We start from the raw sequence: 13451 nt of genomic DNA, 5'->3' as shown, positions 1-13451 counted from the left end.
AGAGGCACTTGGGAAAAGCTTCACTCTGTATTACTTCACCTCCAAGCAAGAGACATGCTCTTCTGCCAACCCCATCCTCATGTGGCTGTTGCCTCCTGCTTACCCTCCTCTTTTCAAGACTCACTTTATGCCTAAGTCAGTATATCAGTGGCATGAAAAAAAACCCAACATTTCTGCTGTCAAAGTTGAACCATGGCTACCCAGGCATTGCCTTCCAACCCTACCCTGTGAGGCCCTTCCTGTCCCTCAAAAAATTACCCAGATACTTGCTTAGATCAGAACTTCTACAGTTATGTAAAGGACAAGGCTGCACAGGGTACAGTAGCATCTTATTGACTGGGAAAACTCAAATGGAAGACATCAGTTCAGTCACTTCAAGCTGAGTTCATTCAAATTTACATCTTGCACATCTCCAGTGCTAGGCTAGAGGCAAAGTTATTATGAGAAAGATCTTCTAGACCATGTGTTTCAACTGACAATGAACATCCAATATGGATGAAGTATGAATCAGAGTGCAAACATAAGCATAATGAATAGAACCAAAGAGAGAAGAGGAATTTCTTGGGGTTTTTGTTTCTTCCCCTATAGAGGCTTGATACAGTGAGCACAAATCAGAATACAGCAAAGTGTTCTCATGCTCCCTTAGGCTACAGGGCAGATTTTGTTCAGGAGAACCTAATTCTATCTTCACAGGCTGGAAAATCCAAGGCACCTTTCTTGGCTGTAGATTTCACACTAATAACCAATGCCTTAGGGTCAGGCACAGCAATACTGAAGTCCTTTATCAGATCTAGCCTCACTTCTAAAAACTTGTTTTCTCCAAAATGGCAGTCTTAATCACTGAAAAATCTAGCTCAGATTCACAAGAATTAAACTGCAAGTGGATCAAACTTTCCATAATATTGTGTTTGGTTTTCAACTGCAGCATGAAAGATAAGCCTTGCCAGTTTACACATGCAGATACACACATCATAATAAAACAAGACTAGCTTCTGAAAATACTAGGTTTTATTCACACCCCAGTGGTAAACAATAACCTTAATATGATGACTAGGTTTCTTCTGTAGATCACTCTCACATAAAATATAAAACCCATCGCATAAACAAGCTGACAGTTTTGAATACTTAACGTGGTCTTGTTGAACATTAAACAAGTTATATTAGTCTCCTCAAGTAGTCAAATTCAAAATGCATCATCATCTCCTAGTTAGTACAAGTCACTGCCATTTCTATAACAAAGTAATGAAGGCACAGCTAGTGCAAGCAGACTTAAACCCGTTCAGACTACTAGGCTGAAAAATACTTTGGTTGGTTCTTCAGGAAAGTTCTCTAAACAAATATTGGTCTCAGTTAACGGTTCTGATAATCTTCACAGCTGCAGTCTAATAGCTACGTGACAAAGACTTCACAAGAACAAAACTATGTAGCAATGAATTAACATTCATGCTTTAGGGGATTTACTGCATTCTACATATTGGCAGAAAATTACACTGTTAAAATGCTAGGCAGATTGAACCTACATTTTAAACTGGTTCTTATGTGTTTGAATTTCTTCTTTTTTTTAACAAATTGGTTACATAATCCTACCAAGATACAAAACATAAGGCTGTAAGTAACTAATAGTTGTGGTTTAGGCTATTACAGTGCAGGTAATCCTCAAGGCCACACACACACTGCTTCACTGTTGCTTGCATTCTGCTGGGTTTTGATCCTTCTGTTGAGAAAAAAAGGAAATTTGTTTAGAGATATCAGTGTTTAAAAGAACTATTAATATCATTCAGCATACTTTCTACTGTTCCCTTCTTTTGTCTTTTCCACTAAATTAATTGCCTGGTATTAGTAATAGTGCTATCTTGGGACACAGCAACACCCAGAAAGCATTTTGGCTTTGTTATTGTATGGGCATATAACCCAAAACACAAACCAAAAAGCTCTTGAAAACTAAGTGTGGCAGGGTACTCTGAAAGACCCTAAGACAGGAAAAATCTAGGTGCAGTAACAACCAACCTGGCTCAAAAAAGCACCCAGGACTTATAAACAGTTTGAAACAAAAGAACCTTCCTTTGGTCAGTAACAAGGACGTGGCCTTACTTCAGAAGCCATGTAGGGCAGTGCATGGAATCACCAAATCATGGTACATTCATAATGCTCTGGAGAGATCTTTTTCAATAAATTCCAGTTAGAAGATTAGAAAATTCTTATGTGAAAATTACTTTTGTTATATTGAAAGACAGCCAACAATATTTCTCAGTAATACAGGAATTTAAGGAAAAGGATTTTTGGGAACAGAGTTCAGTTGCCAGTTTTAGTCCTCTACCTTGTCTGGACAGATATTCTAGGGTCACAGTGCTTTAATAAATTCAGCTGGCTTTCAGTCTGATCAGCTTATAACTATCTAGTGCTATGTCAATACACTATAGTAAAACTACTATTTCTAGTCCCTTTCTTTTTTTCTCTGAAATCATGCATACAGTCTTGCCCTTTCTCAGTTCTTTTTAGCCTAGAAAACCAAACTGAAAGGGTGGAAATGGGAAGCCCATCCTGAGGCTGTTTCACTTTTATTTCAGAATTTTCTTGAATAGGAAGCAATTTGAAAACAGCATAACAGATGAAACATCAGCAACAGGCCATAAATTTTGAACAACATTTTTGCACCCTGCAAAACACTGTACCCTTCCTAGGTACAGTGTTAAGACTGTATGTTTCTTTCAATAGTACTTTGTAGTTCAAACCCTTCCTCCTGAACCATATGCTGCCTCAAAATTGGAAGTATATTTTGCAGACATTTCTACTTCACAAAGACTTCATTTTCATGACAGCAGCTTTCACCTACCACCAAGATGTTTTCATGTGGCAAAATGTACTTTTCCTTTATCTAGGGAAAAGTTATGCACTGAGTGGTTTATAATCACTTTTCCAGCAAACTGCACCTGATTAGTCATTTGCTCTTCCCATGGAATAAGAAAGCTGCCAGCTGCTCTTGGCTGTTTCACATTTTCGTACTTGGCTGCAGATACATGCTGAACCTTGACTGCTATCTCAAAACAATGAAAGACTTGCTATTATCTCCCCTGAAAAAGAAAATCTGCGCAGGAGTCAGCTTCTGACAAGTTTCCAAAAACTACACCTGGATTATGTGGTTCTCTGCATGCTCTAACGACCATTATAGAACATTTTCATCATTACAAGCAACTTGCTGCAAGACAAACTTATAGAAAACCAAAGCCTGATTAATTTCAGAGCTCCTAGTCAGAAGCTACTTTTACAAAATGATTCTTAGAGAAAGAACTTTTAAAAAGTTGCTCTAATTATATTAATCTGTCAGAACTGTGATTGCAATAGTGTCAGTCAAAACATACTCACCATAGAAACTATTAATCTAATACTTGAACTAAATATCAGGATTTAACTTACATAAAATTTTACGTGTGTGTACGCATACACAAACTTCAAACATTCTTTTTACTTCCTTACTTTTGGGTCATAATCAGGATCATTTTCTTCATCTGCTTCTTCTTCCCCCTCCTGAAAGAAAAAACCACTTGTTTATATTTCTGTATTTTTCCACATTTAGCATGCTGACCCATTTTCAAGAAAAATAAGATTAAAATCTACTCTTAAATACACTAATTACCACTTGAAGTTACGCATACTGTATTAGTTTATTCTCCATAAAGCTTAGCATCTTTTGACATCGGTTTCAACTTGCATTGTAACAAACTTCACTGTTGCCTTTGTTTAGGTTTTATTGATTGGTTTGCTATGTTCCTTTTTTTTTTTTTTTTTTTTTTTTAATATTCACCCTAGAGTCACAAAACTATGTGTTGTATCTTCCCTTCCTAAGTTATACTTAACTGTCCAGAGCATTCAAAAACTAAAGGAACTCTTACTCCACATAGCAAATTACCAAAAGGAAACCAGTCAAGGCCATCTGCCAACTTACCTCATCATCTGCCTCTTCACCTTCTTCATCATACTAGGAAAGAAAAGAAATGGTTTTAATCATGTGAAAAATGTAGCCATAAATGGCTCAGAAGTCCAGCCAATTAATTCAAGTACATGCCACTCTATTGTGCTTTAAGAGAACTTCCTCTACGAGACAGATTTAAAAATTATTTATGCAACAGCATGAATTATGTTCAGCCTCTTAGCTATGCTCTCTCTGGCAGAGACAACTCTACACCTTAATTTTCTTACATGCAACACTGGAAGGGCTTATTAGGCTGGTAACACTTCTGCCCAGTAGGGTGTCTTGGAGCTTAAGGTCACTTTTCTCATCCATCTCCTTGAGGCCAGGGTTTTGGACTACAGGCTACCATTTTACAATCTAAGAATTAACTTTTAAGGCAGGAAGACTTAGCCAAATCAAACTCTCAAGCCATCCCTGTATGTATGGGAAAGAAAATATTTTACCCACATCAAGTTCTAGGATGGTTTGCTTTTCAAGCTCAGCTCCTTTAAAGCACTTAACACAAGCTTTTCAGAGCTTGCTTTGAGTATCTTGGCATGCTTTGAACATGCTTTTCTATAGCTTTTTAAGAAGAGTGCCCTCCTGAAAGGAACAGGCTTGAATCCGAAGGAACTCAGTAGCCTGGTGTCACTTGTGCTTCAAGTAATAGGCTGAGCAGGTAGATAAATAGACTAACTTGTCCTGTGGAAGCTCTCCTACCCAAGTACTTGGTATGACACACCCCAGGAATGCCCTATACACAATATTCAGCTCTGACATAGTCTAAGCATTTAGCTTCTACTACTACTGTTGCCATAAAAACTCTGAAGTCACTACTTCAAACATCAATTACTTTCATGCTGCTCCTCACTGAACACTCTAAGAAGGAAGTTCATCTGAAAGCAATGCTGATGCATCCCATTCTAAGGCTACCAACATTATAAAAATTACAAATTACCCTAAGTCTTCAAAAGCAACATTATTTCAAAGTTTTTGGCATTTCAAAAGAACATTATACTTACATCATCGTCATCATCTTCAATAGCTTCTCCTGTGAAGTACAATACTGACCGGGGGACTATACGCTCACGCAAGAAATGCCCTATTTCAAAATCTGCAGCAAGGATTGCTTCAGCATCATCATCCTGCATGAAACAACACCATTTTCTGAAACATAAGCTGACAGCTACTCTTTGCACAAAAGCACAAGTTGCAGTTTTTGATGTCATCATTTATTCAAAACCCACATGCTGACCTTTTTGGTTCAGGACATGCTTTATAGTATTGAAGCTGTGGAGTCAAGTGTGACACTTTAAAAGCCTACCTGCATTATGCAGTGGGGGGCTGTTTCTTCAGAAAGCTTAATTAGACAAAATTCTAGAGTTTAAGTTTTATTCTTCCCCCACCTCCCACTTTGCTTTTGTTGTAAGCAGAAAAACTGTTAGTACCTCCCTATAGAGGTTACATCCCACGTACATTCAGTCTGTATGCACAACCCTCTTAACTGAACACTAGCCAGATGAGCCTAATTAAATATTTTATAATCTACTTCTGATTCCTACAGTACATCACCTCCATGACTCCCATTAAACAAGCTGCTGCGAAGCACCTGAACACCTAAAAATGCTCTTCTATCCAATCCCAGGTTTTCGTTCCTTTTGTTTACACACCAAGTGTCCTGCTGTCACCTATGAAGTTCAATTCAAAAAGCTTGATTTTTTTTTTTTTAATTTACTGTTACGAACATATGATTTTTGGTATAGATGCCAACTGGAGTTCTAACAGCATGCTTCTGGAGGTTTGATTTCTCACTTAAGCTGCATAATGTATTCACCACTCTGATGTGCTTATGGCAGTTTTCCTCCTTATAAAAACATGGCTTATTGCCACAGAGTTTTCTACTAGTGAGCACAGAGAAGAGTGGGCTCTTGCAGTTTCCTATTCCTGTTTCGTTACTTCATCCAAGAGTTAAGAGCTTGGGAATTTTCTAACAGCATAAAACACAAATCAGTCACATGCAGTCATTAGAGAATATAATCCAAACAATGCCAGAACAGAGACTGAAGGTAACTTTCATAGGTTGCTGAAGTTTCATAAATTGAACTCTACCATTGAACTCAACAAATACTCCTTCTAATAAAGAATACTCAATTACATATTATTCATCACAAGTATTCCCAGTTTTAGACAGAAACAGTTAAAGCTGAAGCTGTTTAAGAAATTCCCAAACAATTTCAACAAAAACTTGGTATACAGAGGCATGCTTTCTCTACTGGAGTTTCCTCACCACCTTGTTATTTTGTATAAGACAACTTACCAGGTCTCCACTTTCAGGAACTGTTGAAAAAGAGAAGAAACAAGTGAGTGAAAGTACACACTACACTTAAAAGTTAATGTAGATAAACTAATGCTTAGTTTACCTTCAGGAGGACTAAAGAAATTGAAGAAAGAATCATTGGAAACAGTTTTTGTCACTGTTCTAACTGTTCCACGACCCTTATGTTTCTGTTTCTTCTTAATGGTTTTTAAGGTAACATTTTTTCCTTTTTTCCAGTCTATTTGGCAACTGGAGAGGAAAAGAAAAAAAAAACAACAGCTGTAGCTTATCACAGGTACCTACCAAGAATATCACAACTGAAAGGGACACAGTAAATATAAAATATTAAGGTAGCATTTATTCAGTGATATCTTTTCACTGGTTTATACTTCTGAGCACAAAAGTAACAGGCTTATTTTAGGATTGAAGTTTTTTTTCATCCGAAAGTTTTTCCTTTCCCACTCTCTCAGAAATACTGATTTTCATCTGCTACCAACTTTTACCTAGTTTCCTATAAAAGGATGGCTATATGTAACCTTTAGTGCTACCTATCCATTATGAAGTTGTCATATTCAGTCATACTAGTAATATGCCCAAGTTTACCACACCTATCGTTGTAATGAATAAGCCTTTAAAATAATGGCTTTTTAACTCTACCCTGCAAAATCTGCCCACAGGCTTGTCCGACATTCCTAAAAATTTCTAGGGACATGTAAATGAAGAACTAACATCAGTAAGACCACCTGTTCACATGTGCTGAAGTTTGTCATTCGATTCCTTTGAAGACTCAAAGGAGGCAAATTGTTTTGGGATAAGAAAAGGCTGTCTTAGTTAACACACAGAGTAGGAATAAATGACTGTCACAAAAGCAGGGAGTCATTTTACAGTGATCTCTGCCAGGACTTATGCTTTTCAAAACTAGTCCAACCTGGAGAAAACAAAACAGTTTTATCAAAACTATTCAAGCACTTAAGGCTAAATCTTACATTTCCCAATATATGTCCCATTAAGTGACTGGGACATACAATGGTAAACAGAAGTCAGTAACTACACGGTACTGTATAGGTAAAAATAACCCTGACTACACAGTGATAAGACGTGTTAGTTATCACTCAGAACAAGAGAAACATGAATGCAACTGAAAAGATCATGATGCAAAGAATCCTGATGTACCCATAAGGCTAATAATATACAAGCCAAGTTTCTCTCACCTTTTTGTACGCAAGAAAAGTCACACATAAGTATTAGGTAGTCATACAGCCAATTTAGAATAGAAGACATCACAGAGAAAGAAGTACAATAGATCTTTAAATTAATGAGGAATCTGGAGTTAACAGATGGCTGTTCTTCCTTTCCCAAACAGATCAACTGAAACACACTCAAAGGCAAATAGTCAACAATTCTAAAACAAAGTGGACAACCACTTTATACAAAAAGTGGAACTGTAACAGACTTCCCAAAATGCTGCATGTCAGAAATACAAAAGGATTAAAAGAATTGATCTAACATATTTTGAAAGAAGCTGCCAAGGTGTACAGAACAGTAACACCATCCATCTAAAAATTCAGCTTTAGTGATTGCAGAACAGTACTTAAGACAAATAAATAGTAATTAGATCTTTTAAAATTTATGTGCATATATAACATATATATATACTAGATATGCCTCAAGGACACTTTCCATAGAGGGCAAGAGCTCTCAATGATCATGTGTAAGACATGAGGAAAAGAAGGCAAAAGACTGGCATAGTTGAGTCAAGACCTGCTGGTTAAACTGAAGGGCAAGGAACTGCACAGACACTAGAAGCAGGAAAAGATATCCTAGGAAGAGTTTTGAGACACTGCCCAGTTGTGGAGGAATGGTGTCAGGCAGGCCAAAGCACAGGTGATGTTGAACTTAGCAAGGAATTCAAACAATACTGTAGAAGAAGAGCTTCTACAGGGATGTCAATCAGAAACAGAAGATCAAGGAGAATATACTCCCACAATGAATACAACTCATAATAAGAGACAAGAAGGCAGCTGAGGTACTCAACAACCTTTTTGCCTGTTTTCATAGATAATCCACATAAACTGGAGACACAGATTTCCTGGATGGATATTTGGTGGATAAGGATTCCAAATGCAAGGTCCTGCACGTGAATCAGGCTAATACTCAGTATAAATACAGGCTGAGGGATGGAGGAATTGAGAGCAGCACTGCAAAGAAGCACCTGGGGGTACTGGTGGATGAGAAGCCACAAGCTGGCAACATGCAGTAACAGCCCAGAAAGCCAACTGTATCCTGGGCTGCATCAAAAGAAGCATGGCCAGCAGGTCAAGGGAGGCAATTCTACCCCTCTGCTCTGCTCTGGTGTGATGGACAATTGGCTATCACATCCAGCTCTGGAGTCCTCACAGTCCATAAAGACACAGACTTGCTGAGCATGTTCAGAGGAGTGACATAAAAAGGATCAGAAAGGCTGGGACAGCTGAGGCTGTTTCGCCTGAAGAGAAAGCTCTGAGGAGGGAGACCTTATTGTGCCCTTTCAGTACTTAGGACTTGTAAGAAAGATGGGGACATATTTTAACAAGGCCTGTCGTGACAGGACAAGGGGTAATGATTTTAAACTGAAAGAAGGCAGATTTAGACTAGATATAGGGAAAACATTTTTTACAATGAGGGTGGTGAAACACTGGAATATGCTGCCCATAGAGGCTGTAAATGCCCTGTGCCTGGAAACGTTTCAGGTCCAGTTGGGTAGTGTTCTGAGCAACCTAGTCTAGTAGAAGAGGTCCCTGCTCACTGCAGATGGATTGGTTTAGATGATCTTTAAAGGCTCCTTCCAACTCAACCCATTCTATTTGAAAATATAGGGTCTTATTACATATTTCAGTAACTCCAGTTGAATATATAAAAAAAAAACCAACCTCAAATCAAGCCCTTCTGTTTACAACTTACTAGGTAGCAGTAACTTTTCCAGCACCTTCCCAAAATGCTTTGTCTACAGCTGGATAATGAATGCTAAGGAAGAAACTCTTACACTGCCTTAAAAAGTTATTTATTAGCACTTACCCTGTACAACCCATGATTTCCGGCCCATCAAAGGAGAAGGGATCAGAATCATCTGGCTCTGACCTCATTTTATACGTCTTTGTCAACACTTCATTTGTGAAGTAGTCATTTGGCTCAAAATGAAATTCTAAGGTGAAACTCTTAAAAAGAATTGCAGTGATAATTTTAGCAATGTAGCAATACGTATCTTTAACTTCTAAGTACCTAAAATTCCAAACCAAAATGGAACATACCCATCTCTATCAATAGAGAAATGGTGCACACACCTAACTTATTCTGGAATTTGTTGCCCAGGTTGTACAATAACTTTTCAAATGTTTGTTTACCATGTTGATTGTCTGCCTATTACTTAATAAACTGTTTGCAGTGGTGATACAAGATCTCCCAGTGTATAGCTTTCCTGGTGCTAACATACAGAAATAACTGCTAAAATTAAAATATTAAAACTTAGGAAGTTATCTGGTTTTTGACAAGGAAATTATATCCATTTATAGCAGTTATTAGAAAAACTAACCCAAATGTATGAGAATTTAAAGGCAAAACTAAGTCATCAGGTATTAAGGCCAAGTTAGTAAATCATCAAAATTGGAAGGTTAAATAAAGTATTAATTTGTTCATTTGACACTGCAAGACTAGTACTAGTCCTCGAACTGTTTTTCAGAAGCAGCAGCTATATATTTCTCATGACTGCCATAAGACAATTGTCTATCAAAGACCACACTACTAATATACAGACAAAAGTAATCTTATTAAATAGGTTAAACTAACCATAGGCTGTCCAGCTTCTGAAAATTTCACTTTTATATCTTTTAAGTGTTTCAGGATAGGTTCATCATGTTCCTGTAAAGAAAACAGTTTTTGTTACACTGAATTGTACACAGATTTAATACCCTGCAGAGATAAAAAGACATATTTAGAATGAGTTCGACATAGAAGAACCTTGTTATAGCACCGCAACATTTTCGTGAACACGACCAGCAGATGGCAACAATGGTTGTATACTTTCCACTGCAGTACACAACTTACCACCTAGTAGTTTGTAGCTGTATCTAAAATCTCAGACACACACTCCTATAAGCACAGAAAATCTATTGGTAAGGTAAAATAAGTTCAAGAAATAACACAATAAAAAGGTATTTCAGAGAACTCTGTGCCTTCATGTTGAATACAGTACCAGAGATGATACCCAAGTATTTGTTTCAGTTTCGCTCTCAGACACATCAGATAATATACCGTTTTCTACTGCTTTCCTAAAGGCACTTAGCATACATATTAACACAACTTTAAACAACCCCGGACCACCACCTACCTGAACCATATCACTGAGCAAGTCCACATTCTTGAATACTGTCAGCCAAAATTCAGGAATTCCTTTTGGGTCTTCTTTTTCTTCATCTTTTTTTTCCTCTTCAAGCTTGGCTTTCTCATTCATTTCCTCCTTAATAGAATAAAAATGTTAGTTTTTCTTCATTTTAGAAGTGCAGCAACAAGGTTCTGTAAACTTTTATGTTGATAAGCATGAATAAACAGTATAGATTGAATTTCATACACACCCCCTTTAAGCGATCATTAAAATCATTACCATTTCTGTAAGTAATAATTATATATTCTTTTTTTTTTTAAACTGTAGTTACTGCACTGCATCTTGCTTAGTGCTAAAGCTTGAGATATTGATGAGAAACAACTGTGATACTCACTGAGATTTCTTCTTCAACATCTGCTTTCCATTCACATTCTTCCTCTGTAGGTTCATAAATTGCATTGATGATTTCACTTCGCTGGAAGATGAAATCAGGAATATTTTCACATTTCACATTTCCTGCAACCAGCAACACCCTAACAAATAAAATCTTAAACCTGAAGCTACATAATTAGTAACAAATTGACTATTTACGAAAACTTTATTCTTCTGGCCCTAGGGTACCAGAAGAGGTGCCAGGAGGTGACACAGCAGTTCTGAGCTTTTTCAACACACTAAAATAAGCGCCAGAATTCCAAAATGTCAGGTAGGTACCATCTGACATCTACTCAGTTAACATGATGAGGCCTGGTATACTGAATTGAAGTGGGAGCAGACATAACCTTTCTCCCCCTTCATCTTCATTGATATTCACTGGAAGGTAAAATGGTGTCAGTTGAATTGAATTGGCACATGCTAGACCAAAATAATTAAGAACATGAATAAGCTTTCAGTTTATATTCCCAAGTGCTTTAGCTAAAGCTTTTAAGTACAAATCATGTTAGCATCAAAATACCTTGTCAAATAATGGCTGATAGAGAGCAGCATATTTTCTTTCCAGCTCATGAACTTCCTCATAGAACTTTGCTTCTATCTTTGCACACTGAACTTGAAGGTTCTTGAGAGCATTCACACGTCTTTTAACAACTTTAGGCAAGCTGAAAAATTCAATGACAAAACTGTTACTGATACTGCATCCTAAGGACATGATGACCTCTCCTTAATCAGACCTCTTAATAACCACATTGCATCAAACCAGACTTTACACTCCAAGCTTTAGAAAGCTCAACAAATCAACTATGACCCATTGTACCACACACACTGAAACTTAGCACAAGTTGGCTTAATCTGAATAAGACCCAGAGTACTTCATCCCCTGGATCAAACATGAGACAAACTTGTGCAATAAAGCTTCATATTAAAAGGGAGTTTTACATTATTAATAAGCAGCATAAATTCATACAATTGAGCAGAATCAAGAAATGTCTAATCACTAGCTGGATTGGCACAGAAACAGGAACTGGGGATCTTCAAAGCTTTATATGTATGGGCTGCTAAGGAATAAGATGCATAAGCTGGTAGGAAACTAAGCAGGTTCCAGGAAACATCTGTCTGCTCAGATTTAGAATCTGCTAATTGCCTGGCACATGGCCAAAAACTTGCCTCTTCACCTGTGCCTGGCTACGATAATTTTAATGAAACTTATTTTGTAGAGTAAAATTTCCCTCATCTGCTTGTGGAAGGTTGTATTATTCTGTAATTGTAACATCTGGTAGTGGGTTGTATTCAGAGCAATACTTGCTGTTGTACTTGTGCAGTTCAGTTCACACTTCTTGGTCGGCTTCTCCATTTTGGATTTACTTTGGAAAAGCCATCTCTTTCATGAAACTTTTTTCTTAAAATAGTGTTTATAATGATAGTGGGTGTTTCCTGGAACGTGTTCGGTTTCCTACCAGCTTATGCATCTTATTCCTTAGCAGCCCATACATATAAAGCTTTTAAGATCCCCAGTTACTGATTCTGTGCCATCTCAATGTCAATCTCAATACAATATTGCTCTGTAGATAAATAAGTTCAAAGTAATAACTGGGAAGAGGCCCAAGAGGCACCTGTAAAGCATGGCTAAGTCAGAATGCATATGTTGATAGAGTACAGACAAGTTGCATACATTTTTCCAGCTATATTTGTAGTGCAAGTTAGGAAGCATTTGGTAACAATGGCAAAGTTGCAATACTTTTGTGATAAGAGAATGCACAACAGTACTTGGAATTGATGGTATAGTATCTTAGAAATCAGCTGACTAGAAGGATGCCATGTAAATCACCGTTACCACTTTGGTTCCTGAAAGATTAGTAGAGGTTAATTAACACCTATTGAGAAACAGAAGAAAAATATTTGGTGTAGAAAGCTTGTAGTGTGTGCAGTGCCTTGAAGAGAAAGCACCTGCGTACTCTTTTTTAACTCCATGCTCCTTCTTGGGCCAGTATTTATTAGGGAAGGCTGATAGTTAAATGGGCTTTTCTTCCATTTATAACAGGAGAGTGGTATAAGCAGAAGTAGCATCACAGGCAATGCCTATTACTTAGCAGCTGCCCCAGTTCAAGACAAAAGCAATGTAGGTCCCTATCACAGCAAGGCAGATGTATGCTTTACAGTTCCTGCAGATGTAGCGAAATGTCCATACATAGTCAGAAATTACATAAGAGAACTAGAAAATTCTACCTGTTAAGCAAAGAAAATTTTAGCAAGTGATGGCTTTGAGAACATGGAAACCACATTAAGTGCTGATACAACATCCTGATTTTATTAACTCCTGGTTACACTAACCAAGAAATGACTATACTAGAGACATCAGGTCTCCAACAATTTGTCCATACTTCATGATTAAGGCA

General features: G+C 37.4%; 1 protein-coding gene across 6 annotated transcripts in view; it reads right to left on the bottom strand.

The window, feature by feature from the left end:
- Positions 1–990: 990 nt before the first annotated feature.
- Positions 991–13451, bottom strand: part of NAP1L1 (nucleosome assembly protein 1 like 1) — a 29792-nt gene continuing 17331 nt past the window's right edge. For 3 of the 6 annotated variants that reach the window (XM_071766546.1, XM_071766541.1, XM_071766587.1), the window contains exons 5-15: positions 11576–11717; positions 11018–11098; positions 10630–10758; positions 10089–10160; positions 9321–9460; positions 6370–6515; positions 6267–6286; positions 4972–5094; positions 3944–3976; positions 3475–3525; positions 991–1714 (exon numbers count right to left, since the gene is read on the bottom strand). In XM_071766546.1, the coding sequence (XP_071622647.1) occupies positions 1679–1714; positions 3475–3525; positions 3944–3976; positions 4972–5094; positions 6267–6286; positions 6370–6515; positions 9321–9460; positions 10089–10160; positions 10630–10758; positions 11018–11098; positions 11576–11717 (973 nt within the window). In that variant the 3' untranslated portion in view covers positions 991–1678. Of the gene's footprint in view, positions 1715–3414; positions 3526–3943; positions 3977–4971; positions 5095–6266; positions 6287–6369; positions 6516–9320; positions 9461–10088; positions 10161–10629; positions 10759–11017; positions 11099–11575; positions 11718–13451 lie in introns of all 6 variants that reach the window. The other 3 variants (XM_071766567.1, XM_071766557.1, XM_071766576.1) reach the window with 3 other exon arrangements.

The sequence above is a fragment of the Heliangelus exortis genome, chromosome 1 (genome assembly GCF_036169615.1).
Source record: "Heliangelus exortis chromosome 1, bHelExo1.hap1, whole genome shotgun sequence".
Classification (NCBI taxonomy): Eukaryota; Metazoa; Chordata; class Aves; order Apodiformes; family Trochilidae; genus Heliangelus; species Heliangelus exortis.
Note: the sequence above shows the minus strand (reverse complement) of the source record. Positions and strands in the feature narration are given on the sequence as shown.